At 42.1% G+C, this 17,694-nt stretch overlaps 1 protein-coding gene across 1 annotated transcript in view; it reads left to right on the top strand.

Moving 5' to 3' along the window:
• ADAM12 (ADAM metallopeptidase domain 12) overlaps positions 1 to 13,068 on the top strand; it is a 175,803-nt gene extending 162,735 nt beyond the window's left edge. The window contains 8 exon segments of the mRNA XM_040071649.1: positions 1,120 to 1,197; positions 4,192 to 4,236; positions 4,238 to 4,301; positions 4,775 to 4,910; positions 5,528 to 5,636; positions 6,091 to 6,273; positions 10,323 to 10,432; positions 11,740 to 13,068. Coding sequence (XP_039927583.1) covers positions 1,120 to 1,197; positions 4,192 to 4,236; positions 4,238 to 4,301; positions 4,775 to 4,910; positions 5,528 to 5,636; positions 6,091 to 6,273; positions 10,323 to 10,432; positions 11,740 to 11,800 — 786 coding nt within the window. The 3' untranslated portion in view covers positions 11,801 to 13,068.
• The last annotated feature ends 4,626 nt before the right edge of the window (positions 13,069 to 17,694 follow it).

The raw sequence follows: 17,694 nt of genomic DNA, 5'->3' as shown, positions 1-17,694 counted from the left end.
GGATAAGTGCCCTGATTAAGCATCCCTGTCGCCTCCTTCGACACTATTCCCATCTTAATGCTAATTATTGTGACTGACTTTTAGTACTCCTGAACTGCACTGCAGTTAAACATGAGCAAAAATGTGCAGTGTGGGGCTTTTTGACCTTTTTTGTTGTCAACATAGCAGAGGAACAGTTATTCCAGTCCTAATTTCTTCTTTTTTCAGTTTGGACTAGGGTAACTTCTCATTGCTGACGTGCTCATCAGTTGTGTGGTTGTTTGATGTTATTATTACTCGGCACTAATCTTGCTTAACCTCAATTTTCAGCTCCATTGGCAGAGTAAAGTTTATCTGCAATGACTGGAAACCAAAAAGAAGATTTTAATTTTATTCCTGTGCATAAGCTAGTTGTTTACTTCCATTTCCTGTAAATATTAAATGTTAAATAGGGTTTGTTTATATTTGACACCAAAAATAAAAAAAAATTTAAAAAAATCATTTAACTTGGAAAAACTTAGAAAGATCTTGGTTTTCCTGGAAAACAGTGATGAGCCCATGAAAACCAATGACCTCACTAAAATATTCACCTACTCTGGGTCCAGGTTCTGTACTGGAATGAAAAATATTTCACTATTGATATAAACAAAACTCTTAGCAATTTACACCATGAGGATCTAAAGCTTTCCTTGAGGAATCATCTGCTGCTGTGAAGAGACAAAGGCAGACAGAGCAGGAACCTGAAGGAATCCTGCTCAGTCCACTCCTAGTCCTGAAAAAAAAAAGTAAATTACTGATTTTTAAATTGGCTTAAAAACTCCCAAACCCCAGGGTCTCCCCACTAGTTCCACTTGAGTGGAAACCCAGCATATCAACACTCTGAACTGTGTGTAAGACCAGGGCTGGCCAGGAAAGCAGAATTCAGCTTGCTCAGATTTGGATTTCAAAGACTTTAAAAGGGCTGAGGAAAAGAAGAAGACACCTAATCCTGGTGTCCTTTGTGCCCATATTATTATATGTATTGGTGTGCTGGGGAATATTTAACTGCTGAAAGAAGGGATATGATGCCCTGGGAGCCCCAGCAGCATAATCCTGTTAAAACTCCTTCTTTTTTTTTTTTTTTTTTTTTAAATTTTGCAGATTTGCCTGAACCGCCGGTGCCAGAACACCAGTGTTTTTGGAGTCCATAAATGTGCCACCAAGTGCCACGGACGTGGGGTAAGCACCCAAGTAAAACATCACTCAATAACCACTGGACAAGGAACCACTTTCTGTAATGGCTTTGGGATCTATGATTGCTTGCAAGAGATCAGTCAGAGTCACTGCAATGCATTTTTATTACATATTTCCGTTTTCACTGTCCCTTATGCGAAATTGTTTTTGTTGGACTAAGAAATGTTTATCAGGCTGTAATTATCTTGTTCTTAATTGACAGCCTGTGATACAAAGGAATCTTGTAATCCTCAAAGCAATTTGAAGTCGAACCCTCCATCATGAAGAATTCCCATTAAAAATCAAAAATGCAGTTCCTCCATAGATACAAAGAAGTTAAAATTTTTGAATTGAGCGTTGGAAGCATTTGGATTGAGAGGCACATGAAACAGCATTTCCAAAAGCATTAAAATAAAGGAAAACCAAATTGATGAGTTTTGTGGCATGAAAGTGGCACAGAATGAAAACTCTGATGATATAATTTAATAATATCAGTGGTTTGAAACCCAGTTTATATTATGATAATGTTAATTATGTCCAAGCTTTGCCTTATTAACCTTGATGTGCTGATGAGCTCTTTTTTTCTCTGAAAAGCTGTGGCAGCCACATTGGAAGAGCCATAGAAATTCGCTGTCCTCTCTGAGGAAGGATTTTAATTTACTTTAACTTATTTTATCACCCTGAATTTGCAAAACTGAGCAGTGTTGATGGTGCTGCCTCTTATCATTGAGCTGGAATGAGCAGAGGTTCGGACTGGCATTTTTTATGTCTGTACAAACAAGAACCTCTGGTGACTCCTCAGTGGCATCACTGACCTCACGGAATTGTAAATGAGAATTCCTGCAGGGCTTTAGTTTAAAAAGTAATGCTTAACAAAGTATATTTTTAATTATCTTGCTGTCTTTGGAAAGTAAATTTATTTATTTATTTTTTTAATTTTACATGACCACAGCCAGTCTGAGCTCTCTGAATATTTTAGTGCTCTGCAGATGCAGGCAGCACAGTGTTTCTGAAAGCCTGCCAAGCTGACCTGGCCAGAATATTGCATGTTTAATATTACATGTTCAATATTGCATGTTCAACACTGTATGTTCATGCACCCAAACTCTTGTGAACTGATTTCTTTTTTGCTGAAAACACATTTATTAACCTGTGCCGTGGGTTCTTCGTGGAGGTGGCAGATCAGTGATGGTTGGGGATTAAGGACCTTACTGACAGCAAGCCCTAAGCCCAAAATATTTATTTACAAATTGATTTTGGTGCCTGGAGAGGCCACCTGGAACAGAGGCTGGACAGACTTAAATTAATAAAGTAGGGATTTACTAAAAGACCTTCAAAGGACACACCTTGGGCAGTACAAGAGCCTGGCCAGGGCTACACCCAAGATGGGCCAAGGGTCACGAGTTTTCACATTTTTATAAGTTTTGGTCCAGTTCCATATTGGGGTTAATTGTCCAATTACAGCTCCAGGTTATGCTGCAGTCCCATCCCCCCAGTTTGCTCTCCTCAATTTGCTGTTTGCACTTTTTGGACCTGAAGCTGCAGCGGTGTCCTTGGTTCTGGGGCTGGGAAAGGATTGTTTGTCTGACTGAGCTGTGAGGAGAGCCTGCTAATGCTTTATATGAAGTTCAGAGTTATCTACCAATGCAGTACAGAATCTGGAAAATACGAAAGCTAAAACTCAAGGCATCAATTTGAGCACCTAAATGTGACTTCAGATCCTGGGGTCACTTTGGGGCCCCTCAGGACAAGACATTGAGGAGCTGGAGCGTGCCCAGGGAAGGGAATGGAGCTGGGAAGGGGCTGGAGAATTCCTGAGGGAGCTGGGAAGGGGCTGAGCCTGGAGAAAAGGAGGCTCAGGGGGAACCTTGTGGCTCTGCACAGCTCCCTGACAGGAGGGGACAGCCGGGGGGGTCGGGCTCTGCTCCCAGGAACGGGGACAGGAGGAGAGGGAACGGCCTCAGCCTGGGCCAGGGGAGGCTCAGGGTGGAGATTGGGAACAATCCCTTCATGGAAAGGTTTGTCCAGGCCTGGCACAGCTGCCCAGAGCAGTGCTGGAGTCCCCATCCCTGGGGGGATTTAAAAGCCGTGTGGATGTGGTGGCACCTGGAGACATGGGTTGCCATTCTGGGGCATGGTTGAAGATCCTGGAGAACTTTTCCACCCTGAACAATTCTGGGACTTGGTGCCTTCTTGTCGATTCAGCACAGAGTTTTAAGCTCTGTATTCACCACATAGCAACTGCTTGAGGAGCTGCAGGAGGAAATAGGGAGTGTTTGGGCTGTGGGACCTCCTGAGGGAAAAGCCCTGGATCTCCTGGCTCCTTCTCCTCAGTGCAGTGGGATCAGGCTGTGTTAGTGATGAGCTCCAGTCCTTGGGGGCTCTCTGATCCCACAGGGACACTGGATAGATCAGGCCTCGCGCGCTGTTCCCTCACTCAGATTAAAACCACCGCAGCACGGAGCACTGCGTCTCTACAGACAGTGCAGCTGCAATGTCAGAGCTCTCCAAGGGTTTCCTCAGCCCTGATCCCAGTTTCACAGGTTTCTGCAGCAGCTGGATCATCTTAGAGCCATGGAGAAATCCGTACTGGGCCTGGTGCAGGCCCTTGATGGAGAGGAGAGCTCGGGGGGCTGACGAAGCTCTAGGGCTCCTGTGCAGGCAGGAGGAACTGCACTTACCAGGCAGATAATGCTGCTGCTGGAAGCAAAGAGAGAACAAGACTTAAGAGGTGTCTGATTATCCTCATATTATTGATGTTGTCAGCTGGGGCAACTCCAACGATTACCTGCCAAAGAAATAATGGTTTTTAGGATCCCTCTTACTCCGTGGCAAGTCGTTCTTTGCCACCTCAGCGCGCAGTAGGCAGCTATCAGCACAGCTCCTTTCTTCTCTGCGTTTTGTTCCTCTCTGATGTGTCACTGTCTGATTAGAAGCCCTTATCAGCCGGGGCTGCTCTCGGATGTTTTTTTATGTTAAGCCATTTGTCTTGTTTTGCAGGTCTGCAACAACAAAAAGAACTGTCACTGTGAGGCGGACTGGGCCCCCCCCCTTCTGTGACCGGCCGGGCTTTGGTGGCAGCGTGGACAGTGGGCCTGTCAGACAGGCAGGTCAGTGGGAATTCGGGCTCCACCTGGTTTTTTTCCCAGGATAAAGAGTGGAAATTGCTCCACCTCGGAAAGAATTATTTCTGCACATTGTTAATATTACAGGATTTGATTATTCCGTGCCCATTTTTCCCCGGAGCGTTGGAGCGTTAGTGACCTCAAAGAGATGTTTCTGGTTCACATCTGAGGACATGGCAGGGCAAGCAGTCTCCTCACGAGTGCATGTATAAACTTAAATCTGGGTGGGAAATAATGTCTGTTTTCCTATGACCAATACTATTCTAAACCAAAATGGATTCTCTTCATGCCAGATGCTGCAGTGGGTGGCAAAACTGAAATTATGACATCGTGGTTATTTCCATGACAAAGCTTCCCATCATGATCTCTCCACTGAAAGATGTTTGTTTTTTGAAGATAACAAACACAGGCACTGAGCAGGCCCTTGGAAGAAGTTAACTCTATGTGATCTTTTGCAGACAATAAGAGTTTGACTGTAGGAGTGTTGATAACCATCCTGTGCCTTATCTTTGCTGGATCAATCATGTACCTCAAAAGGAAGACTTTCATGAGGTGGTTGTTTACAAGCAAGAAGACAACAATAGAGAAATTAAGGTATGCCCATTTTCCCTAATTATATTCCAGTAGATATTAAGGAAAGGATGCAGTAAACACAGCAATTCTCATCACTGTGAATGAGTTAGAAAGAGGCAGCCTTGACAAAAAATATTCACCGTTAACAGCAGTGTTTTCCCTGGGTTGCTTTAATTTCATTGATAGGCAATAAATAATGCACATATTGGTTGGAATATATCACTCTTTTCTTTTGAGATGAAAAATTAAGCAGCGATGGAAGTATTGCCTTTATTTTCATTTGCCTGAAACAGTTTCATTACACTGCGTGGCCTTTTATCTAAACTCAGCTGAGTGAGCTGAAACTTTCCTATTTGAGGTCATTACTGTTTAAATGTTAGATTCATTAGAATAGTCTCCTGGGTGTTACAAAGCTGCATTTCCACAGATTGCAGAAGCTAATTTAACAGACTACTGGTTTCTAAAAAATCAATATTTATTTTTATTCTTGCAGGAGTGCTAGACAATTTTTACATTCCTTGTTTACTATAACCAGGCAGGAAACCCTTGCAGAATCCCATTCTGAAAAGAGGCTCCTGTTAAAGAAAATGTTACAGAACAGAATGTTGTGTTCAGCAATCAAATGTTTGTCTTGCCAGGTCTGTGAGTCCAGCAAGACCTTCCAGTTCATCTGAGCCAAATCATGTTCGTACCACATGTGCTAGTAAAAACCTCATCCTGAAGCCACAAAATACAACCATACCAAAAGTGAGTCCCTAAATAATTTTTTTTAAAAAAGAGGGGGAAAACCAAAAAAAAAAAAAAAAAAATAAAATAGTCTCATGTATTTTGGTTCTCATTTAAGTGATTTATTATAGTACAATGATTACATGAACTTAATATCTTGTAGGACTAACATTAAGTAAAATGAGAGTGGATGTAGGCTTCAGAATTCATCTATGGCTTCCACATTGAAGACAGGTGGAGATGTCCAGTGCAGAAAAAAAACAGTTTTGTCTCTAGGAGAGAAAAGCAAGGGACTAACGTGGATTTTACTGTAGCAATGGGCCAGGTTTGATGGGGCTTGGAGCTCCCTGGTGGGAGGTGTCCCTGCTCATGGCAGGGGGTTGGAACATGCTGGTCCTGAAGATCCCTTCAAATCATCCTGTGATTCTGAGCCAGCTCTTGAAATTTCTAACTTTGGTTGGATGATTTTCCCCAGAGAGAAGGCCCGAGGCGGCCGCTGCCGTACCAGATCATCGACATCAGCAGCCCTGTGAAGACACACCAGGTGCCACCACTGAAAACACCCCAGAGAGTCCTACCACCCCTTCCCCAGCTGCCAGGCCACCAAGCTGGGCCTGAGAGACCCCTGCCAGCTAATCCTGCACTGAGGTTCTCCCAGGTAATCACTGATTCTCTTCTATTTAATATTTACTCTGGGAGTGTCTGGAGAAGTGAAGTGTTTTCTCATCTTTCCTGCTGCCCTTTTCCCACAGTATTTCCTTTAGACTTTGTGTGAGTTTAGAGCCGTGCTGTAGAAAAATTGCTTTGTGGCAAGTGGGGCTGTGATCCTAAAATTTAGGATCCTGACCTTTGCCTTCACCCTGCTCAAAAGACACAGAACGAACACAGGCTCGTCTCTCCAGCTGCCCAGCCAGGGGGGAGCCCCGTGGTTTGGTAGTGAGGTGCTAAACACAGAGAAGGAGTTTAGGGAGTCACGTTGCAGGTGTGATGTGAAAGAGCAAGAGGTGCCTTAGCTTGATGTGCTTCTGCCCTGCCAAGGGCTGCATGAACCACGGTCTGTTTTCCCAGAGCACAGACCTGAAAAACACCATTTCATGCAGACACACCTTTCATTGCAATGTTTAAGTAGAGATGGTAAATATTTTTTAATTTTTACTTTTGAATGAGACGCATCTCTGGGCGATAGGGCAGATGAAGTTGTCTGTGCAGTTGTCTGTATTAAATAGTGCCTTTTCTTGTCACTGGCTGCTCCCTTTTGGTGGCACTTGTGGAGTGACTGTTTCTGAGCACTCAGACATGCAGCTCTTCCTGTTCTGCAGCCCTGGTGCTGTTCTGGGTGTGGCACGAGGTTAAAATGAAGGGAATGTTGTTAACACCAGGCTCTCACCTGCAGGAGCCCTGAGAGCTGCTCCGACACCTTTCCTGCTGATGGGTAGGAGACAGCTCTGTGCAGGGCTTTGAAGAGGGGTTGGGAAAATGTCAGAAACAAACAGGGATGAGAGAGGCTGCGCAGAGAAGCTGTCAGGGTGCCCAGAGCAGCTGTGGCTGCCCCTGGATCCCTGGCAGTGCCCAAGGCCAGGTTGGACACTGGGGCTGGAGCAGCCTGGGACAGTGGGAGGTGTCCCTGCCCATTGTGGCAGCAAATAAAGTGTATCTAGATTTAATTTTCTCTGAGTCTGAACATTGTATCACTCAGGTTAGACCAACTTTTATGAGTGCAGCTGGTGTTTTATTTGCTTTTTCATCTTCCATTTTCCATCTTGCTGGTCATTTTCCTTTCCAGGGGAGTAAAAAACGCTGATTCTTTCTAAAATAAATTTTTGTGGGGAATCGGAAGCAGTATTGATTCCTGTTGCTTGTCTTTAACTCCACTGGTTTCATTGTTCATTTTCTTGTATTCTCTAACATTCTGCGCGATTCACAGTGCTCAGAGGGAAGATTTTTAAGGGCAAGTGCTTTTCAGTTTCTTAAGCAGAATATGGATGGAGAAAAGGCTTTCCAAGGAAAAGGAAAGGAATCATTTCTCATTCTGATGCTGCAACTGCACCTGCCCCAGCCTCACTGCACATCACAGCAGCCCAGTTCTCCCCTACAACTCATGTTCCTAAATCCTTGTGCTCCGAATCCCACCCAAAGTGCCAGGTGGAATACCAGACCTGCAGCGCTATCATTAGCAAAGACTGACAGATCCAAAACTGCCAAAAAGCCTTTCAGCTTGGCTGCTCAAATTAATTGTGACAGTTTCTTCATGAAGCAAAATATCATCGTTTTCAGTCTCTGCACGGAACACAAGTAGGACAAACAGGGGATCAGCTCAAGGCAGCCTAACGAATCAGCAAGAATGGATTCTTCCAAAATTATGTCATAACCTCAGTTTTGTCAGAAACAGCTACTTTTTATATCAGAGGGATACAAAAAACACTGTATGGGGGGGAAAATCATTCTTCAATTTTTTCCCCTCAAAGATTGGAAGTAGTAAATTAGCTAAAGAATAATTTGGGATCATAAATATAGATACTGCTTCATGTATTGCTTCAGCTCTCCCTTGGAAGTATATCCAGAAGGTCAACAGGAGGAAGGACTTTAAAAATTATTGCAACATTCAGGATGTCACCCAGATGCTCAGTGCTGCAGGATGATGCTCTAAATTATATAAAATTTCCTTTCAGTTGTAAGTAAAACAGTTAAAAAACAAAGCCAACATGAAACAAACCCGACCAATCAACCAAACAGAAAATCCTCAGCGAATTAGCTCTTGCCAAGTTTAATATTTAATTATCTTTTCACTGAAGAACAGCTTTTCCTTCTTTCAGATGCTCTTGCAAGGCAAACAGTGTTTATTTATGGGCCAGATTCACAGTATAAATCAGCCTGTGAATCAAGGGAACAGTGCAGGTTTATCCTAAGCATGGGTTCAGTCCCTGGATTTGGTCTCTTCCCCTCGATTTTGTTACTTTTAGCATTCAGTTGCTGCCTCTGACACTCTCATCCTCTTACTACCAAAATATATCTCATGTTTTCCAGCTCATCCTAATGCCAGGAACTAGAACTTTGTGGTTTTACTTTGTCCTCAGTAAAACTGAGCTCAGCTCAGCTCCTTCTCCTTCTGCCACAGTTATCCTGGGAATATCTGTCCTGTGACACCTCAGTCTGGCTGTAGACACCGAGGGCTTTCACTTCCTTCTTTAAAAGTCAGTGGAATTTTGTGCACCTGATGTCTTTGGAGTTGCTCTGTAAAAGAATTCAGGTTTTCATTCCAATATTGAAAACAGCACATCCCCAAACAGGGCCTGAACCTGTGGCCTGTGTACCCATCCATACTAGTACTTGTTATGCAGAGAATTAATCACAGGGTGGACATTATATACAGCTTTAAAATGTAGTTTGTGGCAAATTTGGATTTACTATATGTGAGATTTACTTAAGCTCATGTATTTTATTCCTTATCAAAATGCCCGTGGATAATCAATCTGCACTTCCTTCTTGAAAGAGCAAATATTTGCCATGGCAAGTAAAGAAACAAAGGGATGCTCAAAACAAATAATGAAAAGTTGGACTTTATTCAGGAGCAATTCATGCTCTGATTGCTTGTTTGGATCACATCTTTCAAGGGATCTTTAATCAGATTATGCTTGTAAGCGGTTCTTGTTTCCTTTAACTTTACTAATGATACTTAGGGCAAACTAAAAATAAGGAATAAAACTCCTTGGGAAAAGGAGGCTGTGCAGCTCCAGCAGAAGAAAGATCTGAAGTGAGTTTGAGGGTAAACTGGAGAGTTTTTGTGTGCCCTGAGCAAGCCACTTGATGTGTCCCAGCTCTCCATAATGAGGAGCACAAACAGCCAAGTTTCCCTGTTTGCAGGGACCACCCGGAGGAGCTGCTGGCCCAGCCTGGCAGCAGATGACTTCTGTTCTTTATTAATGGAGCCTTTAATTCCACAGAATGAAAGCACAGCAGCGGCTCTGAAAAAAAAAAAAAAAAAAAAAACTTCCACAGATGCTCCCAATCCAAACCTGACTGGGGCAGTTTGGTTTTGTGGGCATCTGAATTTCCATCTTAAAGTAGTGTCGAGCATTCCTACCTTTCTGTAGGTGGGAATGCTCGACAACAAAGTTATGTATGGAATCTTTGCTGTTTTAATTTACCACCAGTTAAGCACTGAGTCCAGTAGAGATGCACCCTGCACTTCTAGAGTGAAGAATCAAAAGACATAAAATCACAAAAATATAGTATTAAATATTTCATTAAGCACTGAGTCCAGTAGAGATGCACCCTGCACTTCTAGAGTAAAGAATCAAAATCATGAAAATATAATGTTAAATCTTTGGTTTAAAATGTAAGTGCCAGCTTATTAAGAATAAGTTACTTTTTACTCATTTAAACTTACCTGGTCATAGGGGAGTAAAAAAATATCTTCAGTTTAGGTTTAGATTAGGTGTTAGGAAGAAATTGAGGGGAAGATCTCAGTTTTGCCCAGAGCTGTGGCTGCCTCCTGGCATTGTCCAAGGCCGGGCTGGAGCACTTGGAGCACCCTGGAACATGGAAGGTGTCCCTGCCATGGCAGGGCTAGCACCGGATGGGCTTGGAGGCCCCTCTGACCCAGCCCAGCCTGCACTCGCACGATTCTGTGGGTTTATCTGAGCTGTGCCGTGTGTGAAGGGTTTGCTGTGCCCTCTGAGCGCTGACAGGACCTGGTGTTCCCTGCAGGAGCCCCCCAAGCCCAGCCCTCCTCGGAAGCCGCTCCCCGCCGATCCCCTGGGCCGAGCGCGCCACGGGCCCGGACACCCCAGGGCTCTGCCCCACGTCACCCCTGCCAGGTCAGTCCGCCTCGGTGCTTCAGGGTTTCAGCTTTTGTGTTTTCCATCTGTCTGTAAGCCTGCAGTCCTTTAGTGTGTAACTCTGAACTCCACGCAGTGTGAGCTGCTGCGTCCCCATTTCGGTCAGACTCGGTTCCTCTCCAGGCCTGGGGATCAAGGACGCCTCACTGCCTCAGGCCTCAAAAGATGTAAACAAAAGTGAGTTGTGGGAGGAAAACTTGGGGTAAATTACTTCATTACCCGAAGCTGTAATTGGAAGATTCACCCCCAATATGGAAATGGACCAAAATTATAAAAGTGTGAAAACCCACGACCCATTGTCCATTTTTGGGTGTAGCCCCTGAAGGGCTTCATCCGCCCTAAATATACCTGGAGGCCCTTCAGTAAATATACCTGCTTTTTATTCACTTAATTTTATCTAGCCTCTGTTTTTAGGTAGTCCCAAAAAGGTATCAATCCCAACACCTGGATTTTAGCAGTTCAGCAGCAACATGGCTAAAATGGCTCAAGGAACTGCTGCAAACGCTTCCAGTATAATTTCCAGCTCTAATTTTGCTTATCATGCTGCTTGTCACTGGGAGTGCACCAGCACAAGTGCTGTGACTCCCACAGAACAGGAGGATTTATAATACCTGTGAAGGTTTGACTGTAAACACCTGGCTGCGTATTTACAAAAACTAAGCGATAAATAATAAATTTTCTCCTCAAAGCCCACCACCTGGATTAGGCAAAGAACTGAATGCTGTTAAAATCAGCCACCAAAACCACCAAAAAAAAGGAATTTCTGATCACCCATTTCCCAAGGGAACATCGATTTACATAACCTGAAAATAACATCCAAAAGATTCAAAAAGTGTAGAAATTGTACACTTCAAAAATATAAAGTATGTTTGAAAAAACCCCAACCAGGAAGTGGAATAACTACACCCAGTGTTAGTGGGTTTAGTCAGTGCTGTTTTCTTACCCAGTATTCCTCAGTTTCCTGTGAATAAAGTGAGCTCCAAGGAAGATAAAAATTCTACCAGTAAAGCACTTAAGTGCTCAGAAACATTAAAAATAGAATCCATATAGTCTCCTAATATTTTAGCAAAAAGACTGCCAGAAGAAACTTTGATTAAACTCCTGGCTGTCCATTCTAGTCAGGTATTCCAAAAGCAACAGCATTTCAAGCTGACTCCTACAACTTTTGGAGACCACCTGGAATTCTGCAACATCATTGACATTTTTGATCGGGTACAAAATTGATCAGCACCTATAGAAATGGAGAGATTAAGTAACAATTTTGCTATTTTCTTTCTTTCCAACAGACCTGCTCCCAAACATCCACCACAGGTATCCAGGTCCAGCAACACTACGGACGTGAAATGAGTAGAAAACCTGACACCTTTATTTTAAAAAAGTGAAGACAGAAGTTTGCACTATCTTTCAACTCCAGCTGGAGTTCATTTCTATGACAATACTTAGAATTTTTAATGTTTAAAACAGCATTATTTTTAAGAATTCTGAGCTACTGCCTTTGGTGCTGTGCTGTGCTATGGTGCTCTGTATACTTGCTCAGGTACTTGTAAATTATTAATTTATGTTGAATATTTATTACAGTGCAGTGCACTGTAGTAGATATTTTTACCATAGCTGAGTTTTCCTTAAAAGGAAGCCTTTTTTTTTTTTTGTGTAATATTCCACTGAACTTGAATAATTCTGCTCTGTTGGTCCTATGTAGATTTCTTAGTTTTGATCTGTTCGTGAAGGAGCGCTGATACAGATCAATGACACGTGTAAACAACTCCATCTCAGCGGTTCCTAACCAACTTCTGAATAAATATGGCAGGGTAAAAAGACAGAATCTCTCCTGGAGCTCGGTGAAATGCCCGATATCTGCACGCAAGGTGGAACCTGTGTTTAACCAAAGGCTCACCCTGTGTTTGCAGCTGTGCTGTAACCTCAGTTTTCATGTTACTGTTTGAGATCTTCCAGAAATCTCTGTGCTGAAAGAGGATGCATCCACCTGGAAGAAGCCCTCTCACTGAAGAAGTACTGTGTATCACAAAACTGTGTTGTTTGTAACCTCATTTGCCTCAAACACAACCTGGTTAGTACGTATTGATGCAGATATCAGGCCTCCCTGTGCCATCTCCTTTTTGGTGCTTTGGAAATTAAATTCAAGCATCTCATTGTTGTCCTGATTAGGCTGGCAGTGCATTACACCCAGGGCTGGGGGGAAGCCAAGAATTACCAAGAATTACATTTTAAGAATCAACTTTTATATTATTTCCTTTTGCCTCACCGCTCTGCTTATCACCTGTACTTTGCATATTTACTACTGTTTTGTATTTAACTTCTACAACGTTGCTCCGGGTTTCTTAATTCCCAAATCAAAATGTGTATTTTAATACATAGACTTGGATTATCCAAAAAAAAGAAAAAGAAAAGTTCATCTCTGCTCTGTGATTACACCTGATCTCTTCTGTGCCTTCTCAGTAGCACTGCTGAGCACAGTTGCACCTCTAAAAACAACGATTTCCAAATAGCAGGTGAAGCAGAGGGAGAAGGGACTATCACCTTTAATTAGGATGGTTTCCTCACTGCTTGTGGTTTTTGTTTCCTTAAGCAAAAATAAAAGCATTGATAGAAACTGGCATCTGGCTTCAGGAAGCGTCACTGTGTTCCATTTTCCCTCGTAGCGACACAACCTTCGTGTTTATTGATAAACTGAACAAACCCAAATCAGCCCCAGCTTCCTTTGGTGCTGAACAGCAGAGGAAAAGCTTTACAAATGCATTTCAGTTCCTAAAGCACCTCCAATAGCAACAACACAACACAAGGATGCAAATATCCTGGGCTCAGCAATGCTGGGAGAGCTAAAATGATGCTTTTTATGTACTTTACATATTTCTGTATTTAAAACAATAATTTTTTTGTATCTGCACTGGGGGCACCTCCATTTGATGATCTCAGTTTGCTTGTTTGAATGCTCCCATTTTATCAGAATTCTTCTGCAAACTGCTGAAAACCATGAGGTGAAAGTGTGAGTAGTGAAAGGTGACATGGAATGAGTAAAAAAATGTCTGTTATCAGCATCAGGAGTTCTGAATTTCACAGGAGCAGCTTAGGTAAGGCATGACACGTGTATAAACTTAAACATGACCAGCCTAGGCAGGCTTAGAATTATAGAAAATAGAAATATCCATACAGGGAGGGCACCCAGCTGTGTCCCTGTCACTTCAGGCAACCACCTCATGCACACCACATGTCAAATTTCATAACCATTCCCACTAAAATGAGCACAAGGTGACATGGAATTTAGTCCTAGAGTAAAGAACATATTATCTACCAGACTTACCATCTAAGACGTGGCTAAACTTTGAGATTTCTAGATATCTGGGTAAAAAAAAAATCCCAATTCTCTATCTGAAACAAAGATCTGAACCCAAAGGTCCTGTAAAAATTAATACCATTGCTTGACACCAAAAAAGGTTCTTACCGAATAGTACAGGCTGATTTTCTTCATAGCAAAACGTGGGTACAGTGTAGGTAACAGCCATGAAATGTGGAACCCTTCCAGTCAGTGATTCGCAAAATTTATATTTAATTTTTATATTATCAGATGCAAAATTCTACAGGCAGAAAAGGACCTGTAGCTTGTGGGTGGGATGGGACAACAGTGGCAACAGGAGATGGCACCAAATGATCCATCAAATCCTTCTTTTGTTCGGGGGAATTTGACCAGTGCTAGCTGGTTTGAGGTGTTTTCACACCCAGTTAGTGCCTTCATGATTAGAAATGCAGGTGGCATGGAAAAATCACACTGTGGGAAGCAGGTGAATGGTTTTACCTCTTTAAGGGCGGTCTAAGGAAATAAATTCCTGTGGGAAATCCGGGTGTGTGAAATCCAAGGTGTGCTCCTTGCACAAGCACCAGTCCTGTGATAATAAATTCAATTATGTCATAATAAATTCAGTCATGTCATAATAAATTCCTCCACCACCCTGCTCAGCAATCTTTGACTTCCAAATCACCTTTAATAATTAAGGTTACACCAACCTTTAAACCCTCAGTATTTTATGGTTCTCATTTTTTCTTAGTGGGAGAGATTTTTTTATGCTGATTTGTCCTTTTTGTCTTCTCCCACACCCGGATTCCATCCTCCCACCTCTGGAATGCTGGGACAGGCAGGCTCCTCTCCAGAGGGAAGGCAGGAACACGGTGTGCTCTCCCTAAAGCAGCGCTGCCTTTATGCTAATCAATAGAACAGAAAGTACAAAACACCAAAGAAAATGAATAAATAGGCAGTGAACGAAAGGAAAATTGCATATTTACCATCTTTCTCCCCATCAAGTCCCTGGGGATTAGTATTCCTAGATTGTTTGTAAAAGCTAGCAATTATCAGGGTAGCAAGATTTATCTCCTTTTAATTTCATGGAATGTTTTAAAAGCCTTTTGAAAAAAAAGCACAGAGAAGAAAGAGCTACAGAGCTTCTCCCTTTGTTTCAATTCTGGTTTCTTCTGATCATTTGAGCAGGCAATATTCCCTTTTATTAACTTCCAATCAAATAACAGCAGTTTCCAATTTAACGACAAACTACCATGTAACAGTAAACAAATTCATTCTTTATCTCACTCTGCAAAACATCATTTTCTAAACTCGGTAAGGCTGAAACTCGTTCTGCACAGAGACCACACATAAATGTGCCCCATGAATTACAGGCAGCTGCCCTTTTCTTATAAGAGAAATTAAAGACCTAGAGCAGAATGAACATTCAGAACATTCAGGAATTTAATATCCAACATCATCACCATCATAACAAAAGATACTTTTCCACGACCCTCTGTTATTTTTGAGGCACTGTGCAAGACCACACGGCCCTGTGGAGGCGAGCAACACATTTTCACATTTTTCTGCTTTCCTTCACGTCTTATTTCTTACATTTTTAAATTTATTGCTTTTAATGTGCTGAGGAACAATTGGGGAAGGGTCTGGAGCCCCAGGAGGGGCTGAGGGGGCTGGAAAGGGCTGTGCCTGGAGAAAAGGAGGCTCAGGGGGAACTGCACAAGTCCCTGGCAGGAGGGGACAAAGAATAAGGGCCAGGATGAGAGGAAATGACCTCAAGTTGCAGCAGACGATGGTTAGAGTGGATATTGGGAAGCAAATCTTCCCTTAAAGGAGTGCAAGAGAGAAGAGCACCTTTCTGCCTGTATGTTCTCACTGCTCCAAGAACCTGTAGCAAAAATTCAAAGTTCTGTCCAACAGATTGCCCTTTGTATGTGCCATATATTAGATCATGCTGGATTTCCAGGAAAGAACTGAATTTTTTAAAAATATTTTTAATTTTTTTTCAAGCAACTTGAATTTTGCCTTTCTCAGTGCTTTACTTTGGAATCTTGATGTTACGTGATCTAAAGACTCCTAAAGCTACTTTTTAAACCCCCAAACCATCACTGTCAGGAACAGATCTGAAAAGACCTCAGATCATTTATATCTTTAGCATATATAGTTTGCTTTTATTTAGCAAATATACCAGATTATTTTACTCTTAAAACTGTAAATTACTGCTTCATTCCAAAAACCAAAAGCTAAAATATATCCATATTAATTTTTTTACAAAGATTCATTAATTTAGCCTTATTTTCTATAAGAATTTTAGATGCCTTAAAAATCTGAACATATTTTTCACTTCTAGAGCTGAAGGTAAATTTGTTGCACAAGCAGCTTGTGATTTGAAGGTAAAGAAGCATCCCCTTGGAAAATTTAAAGATGAGTATTAACGAGGCTGGGAAAGAAATGCTAATTTTTTGTTTACTAAAGGGACAGTCATGAAAGCAAAAGAGGTCTTGGAGAAGAAAAGGAAGCACTAGAGAAGGAAAAAAAAAAAACAGCATTTAATTTCCAGCAACTTTGTAATATCTTCAGGGGGAATGCAAAAAACCATTTTTGTTTATTTGAATTTCTTGCTTTACATCTAACTCTGCAGGCAGGAGGGTTCTGTAAGGTTTCAGTGGCTGTAAATCCCATGGATGCACTTAAATACAGGAGGAGATGCTGAAGAGGAGGCTGAGCTCCAAAATTCAGAGTGCCAAGGACCCAGAAATCTGAATAACAGAGGTGAAACAGGCAAATTGCAGCATTTAGGGCCAAATACTCATCTTTTTACTTTCTTGACAGGAAAAGTCTAAGTTATCTGAGGCATCATCTCCAAACTGGGAAACAGCAGCTTTTCTCTTAGTTTTTCCTTCTGGACTTCTAGTAAACTGACCAAGCCCCAAACAAGCAAAAATCATAACAAATGCAGAAGGAGATACATTTAAAAAATAAACTCAGAGGCAGAAAAACCTCTATGTCAAGGTTATTTATATTTACCTGTGAAAACTTCCAGTCTTTTCCAATACTGGAAGGTAAAGAGGAAAGAATATCCCTTTTCACAAGGAAAAAAAAAAAAACAAAACCTGAACCAGCAAAGTCTCCCACTGGCTGCTGCAGCTGCAGGTCTGGATTCCTCCTCCTGCAGCCCCAAGAGCACAGAGAGGAAAAAATCACCCTAAACCCTGTTTGAAAGGTGGAATCTCCATCCTACACCCATCTAATCCGGGGTGCTGCTGCCTGGAATTAAACTATCAAGTCAGGTTTTAACAAAGCATCGAGTACCAAAGTGCTTTAATGCCCCTTCCAGCCCTCACAAGGATGCAAAGCAGGGGCTTTACACTGGTACAGAGCCCAGTAATTTGATTTTGGCACCAAGTAAAACAGTAAGTAAAGCACAGTAACTTGGAAACTGCAACAGGTCGAGGGTTTGGGAGAATTTTTATGCAGTCTGCACGAGATATACATATTTATATTAAAATATAGGTCAGGGGCAGCTGAGAAAATTAATCAAACTGCTGGTTTATCATGAGCATAATTTTGGAGTGCATTAGGAATGTATGAAAAATGTTTTCATTGAATGAATACATTTAGTTCGTAGTATTTTTTTTTTCCCTAAAAATGTGGTTTGGGCACATTTTGGACTATTCCTTCCTCTCCAGTTACCTTCAAGCTATTACCTGTAATTACTAACCAAAATGAAACCAAAATAACTGCTCTGAAGACAGAAAATCGTGTGGATTTAAGACAGCAGGGAGATTTTATAGAATTCCAACCCTGAATAAGGATTCAGTCAGGCATAACAAACTACAGGGCAATCGCTTTAATATTTTTTTTATGTTTTAAACTTCCTGGAGCTGGAATTTCTGGTGTCGAGCAGAGCTGTCCTTCCCCACAGCCAGAGGGG

The sequence above is a fragment of the Hirundo rustica genome, chromosome 8 (genome assembly GCF_015227805.2).
Source record: "Hirundo rustica isolate bHirRus1 chromosome 8, bHirRus1.pri.v3, whole genome shotgun sequence".
NCBI lineage: Eukaryota > Metazoa > Chordata > Aves > Passeriformes > Hirundinidae > Hirundo > Hirundo rustica.
The sequence above is the reverse complement of the archived record's forward strand: the minus strand, read 5'-3'. Positions and strand labels throughout refer to the sequence as shown.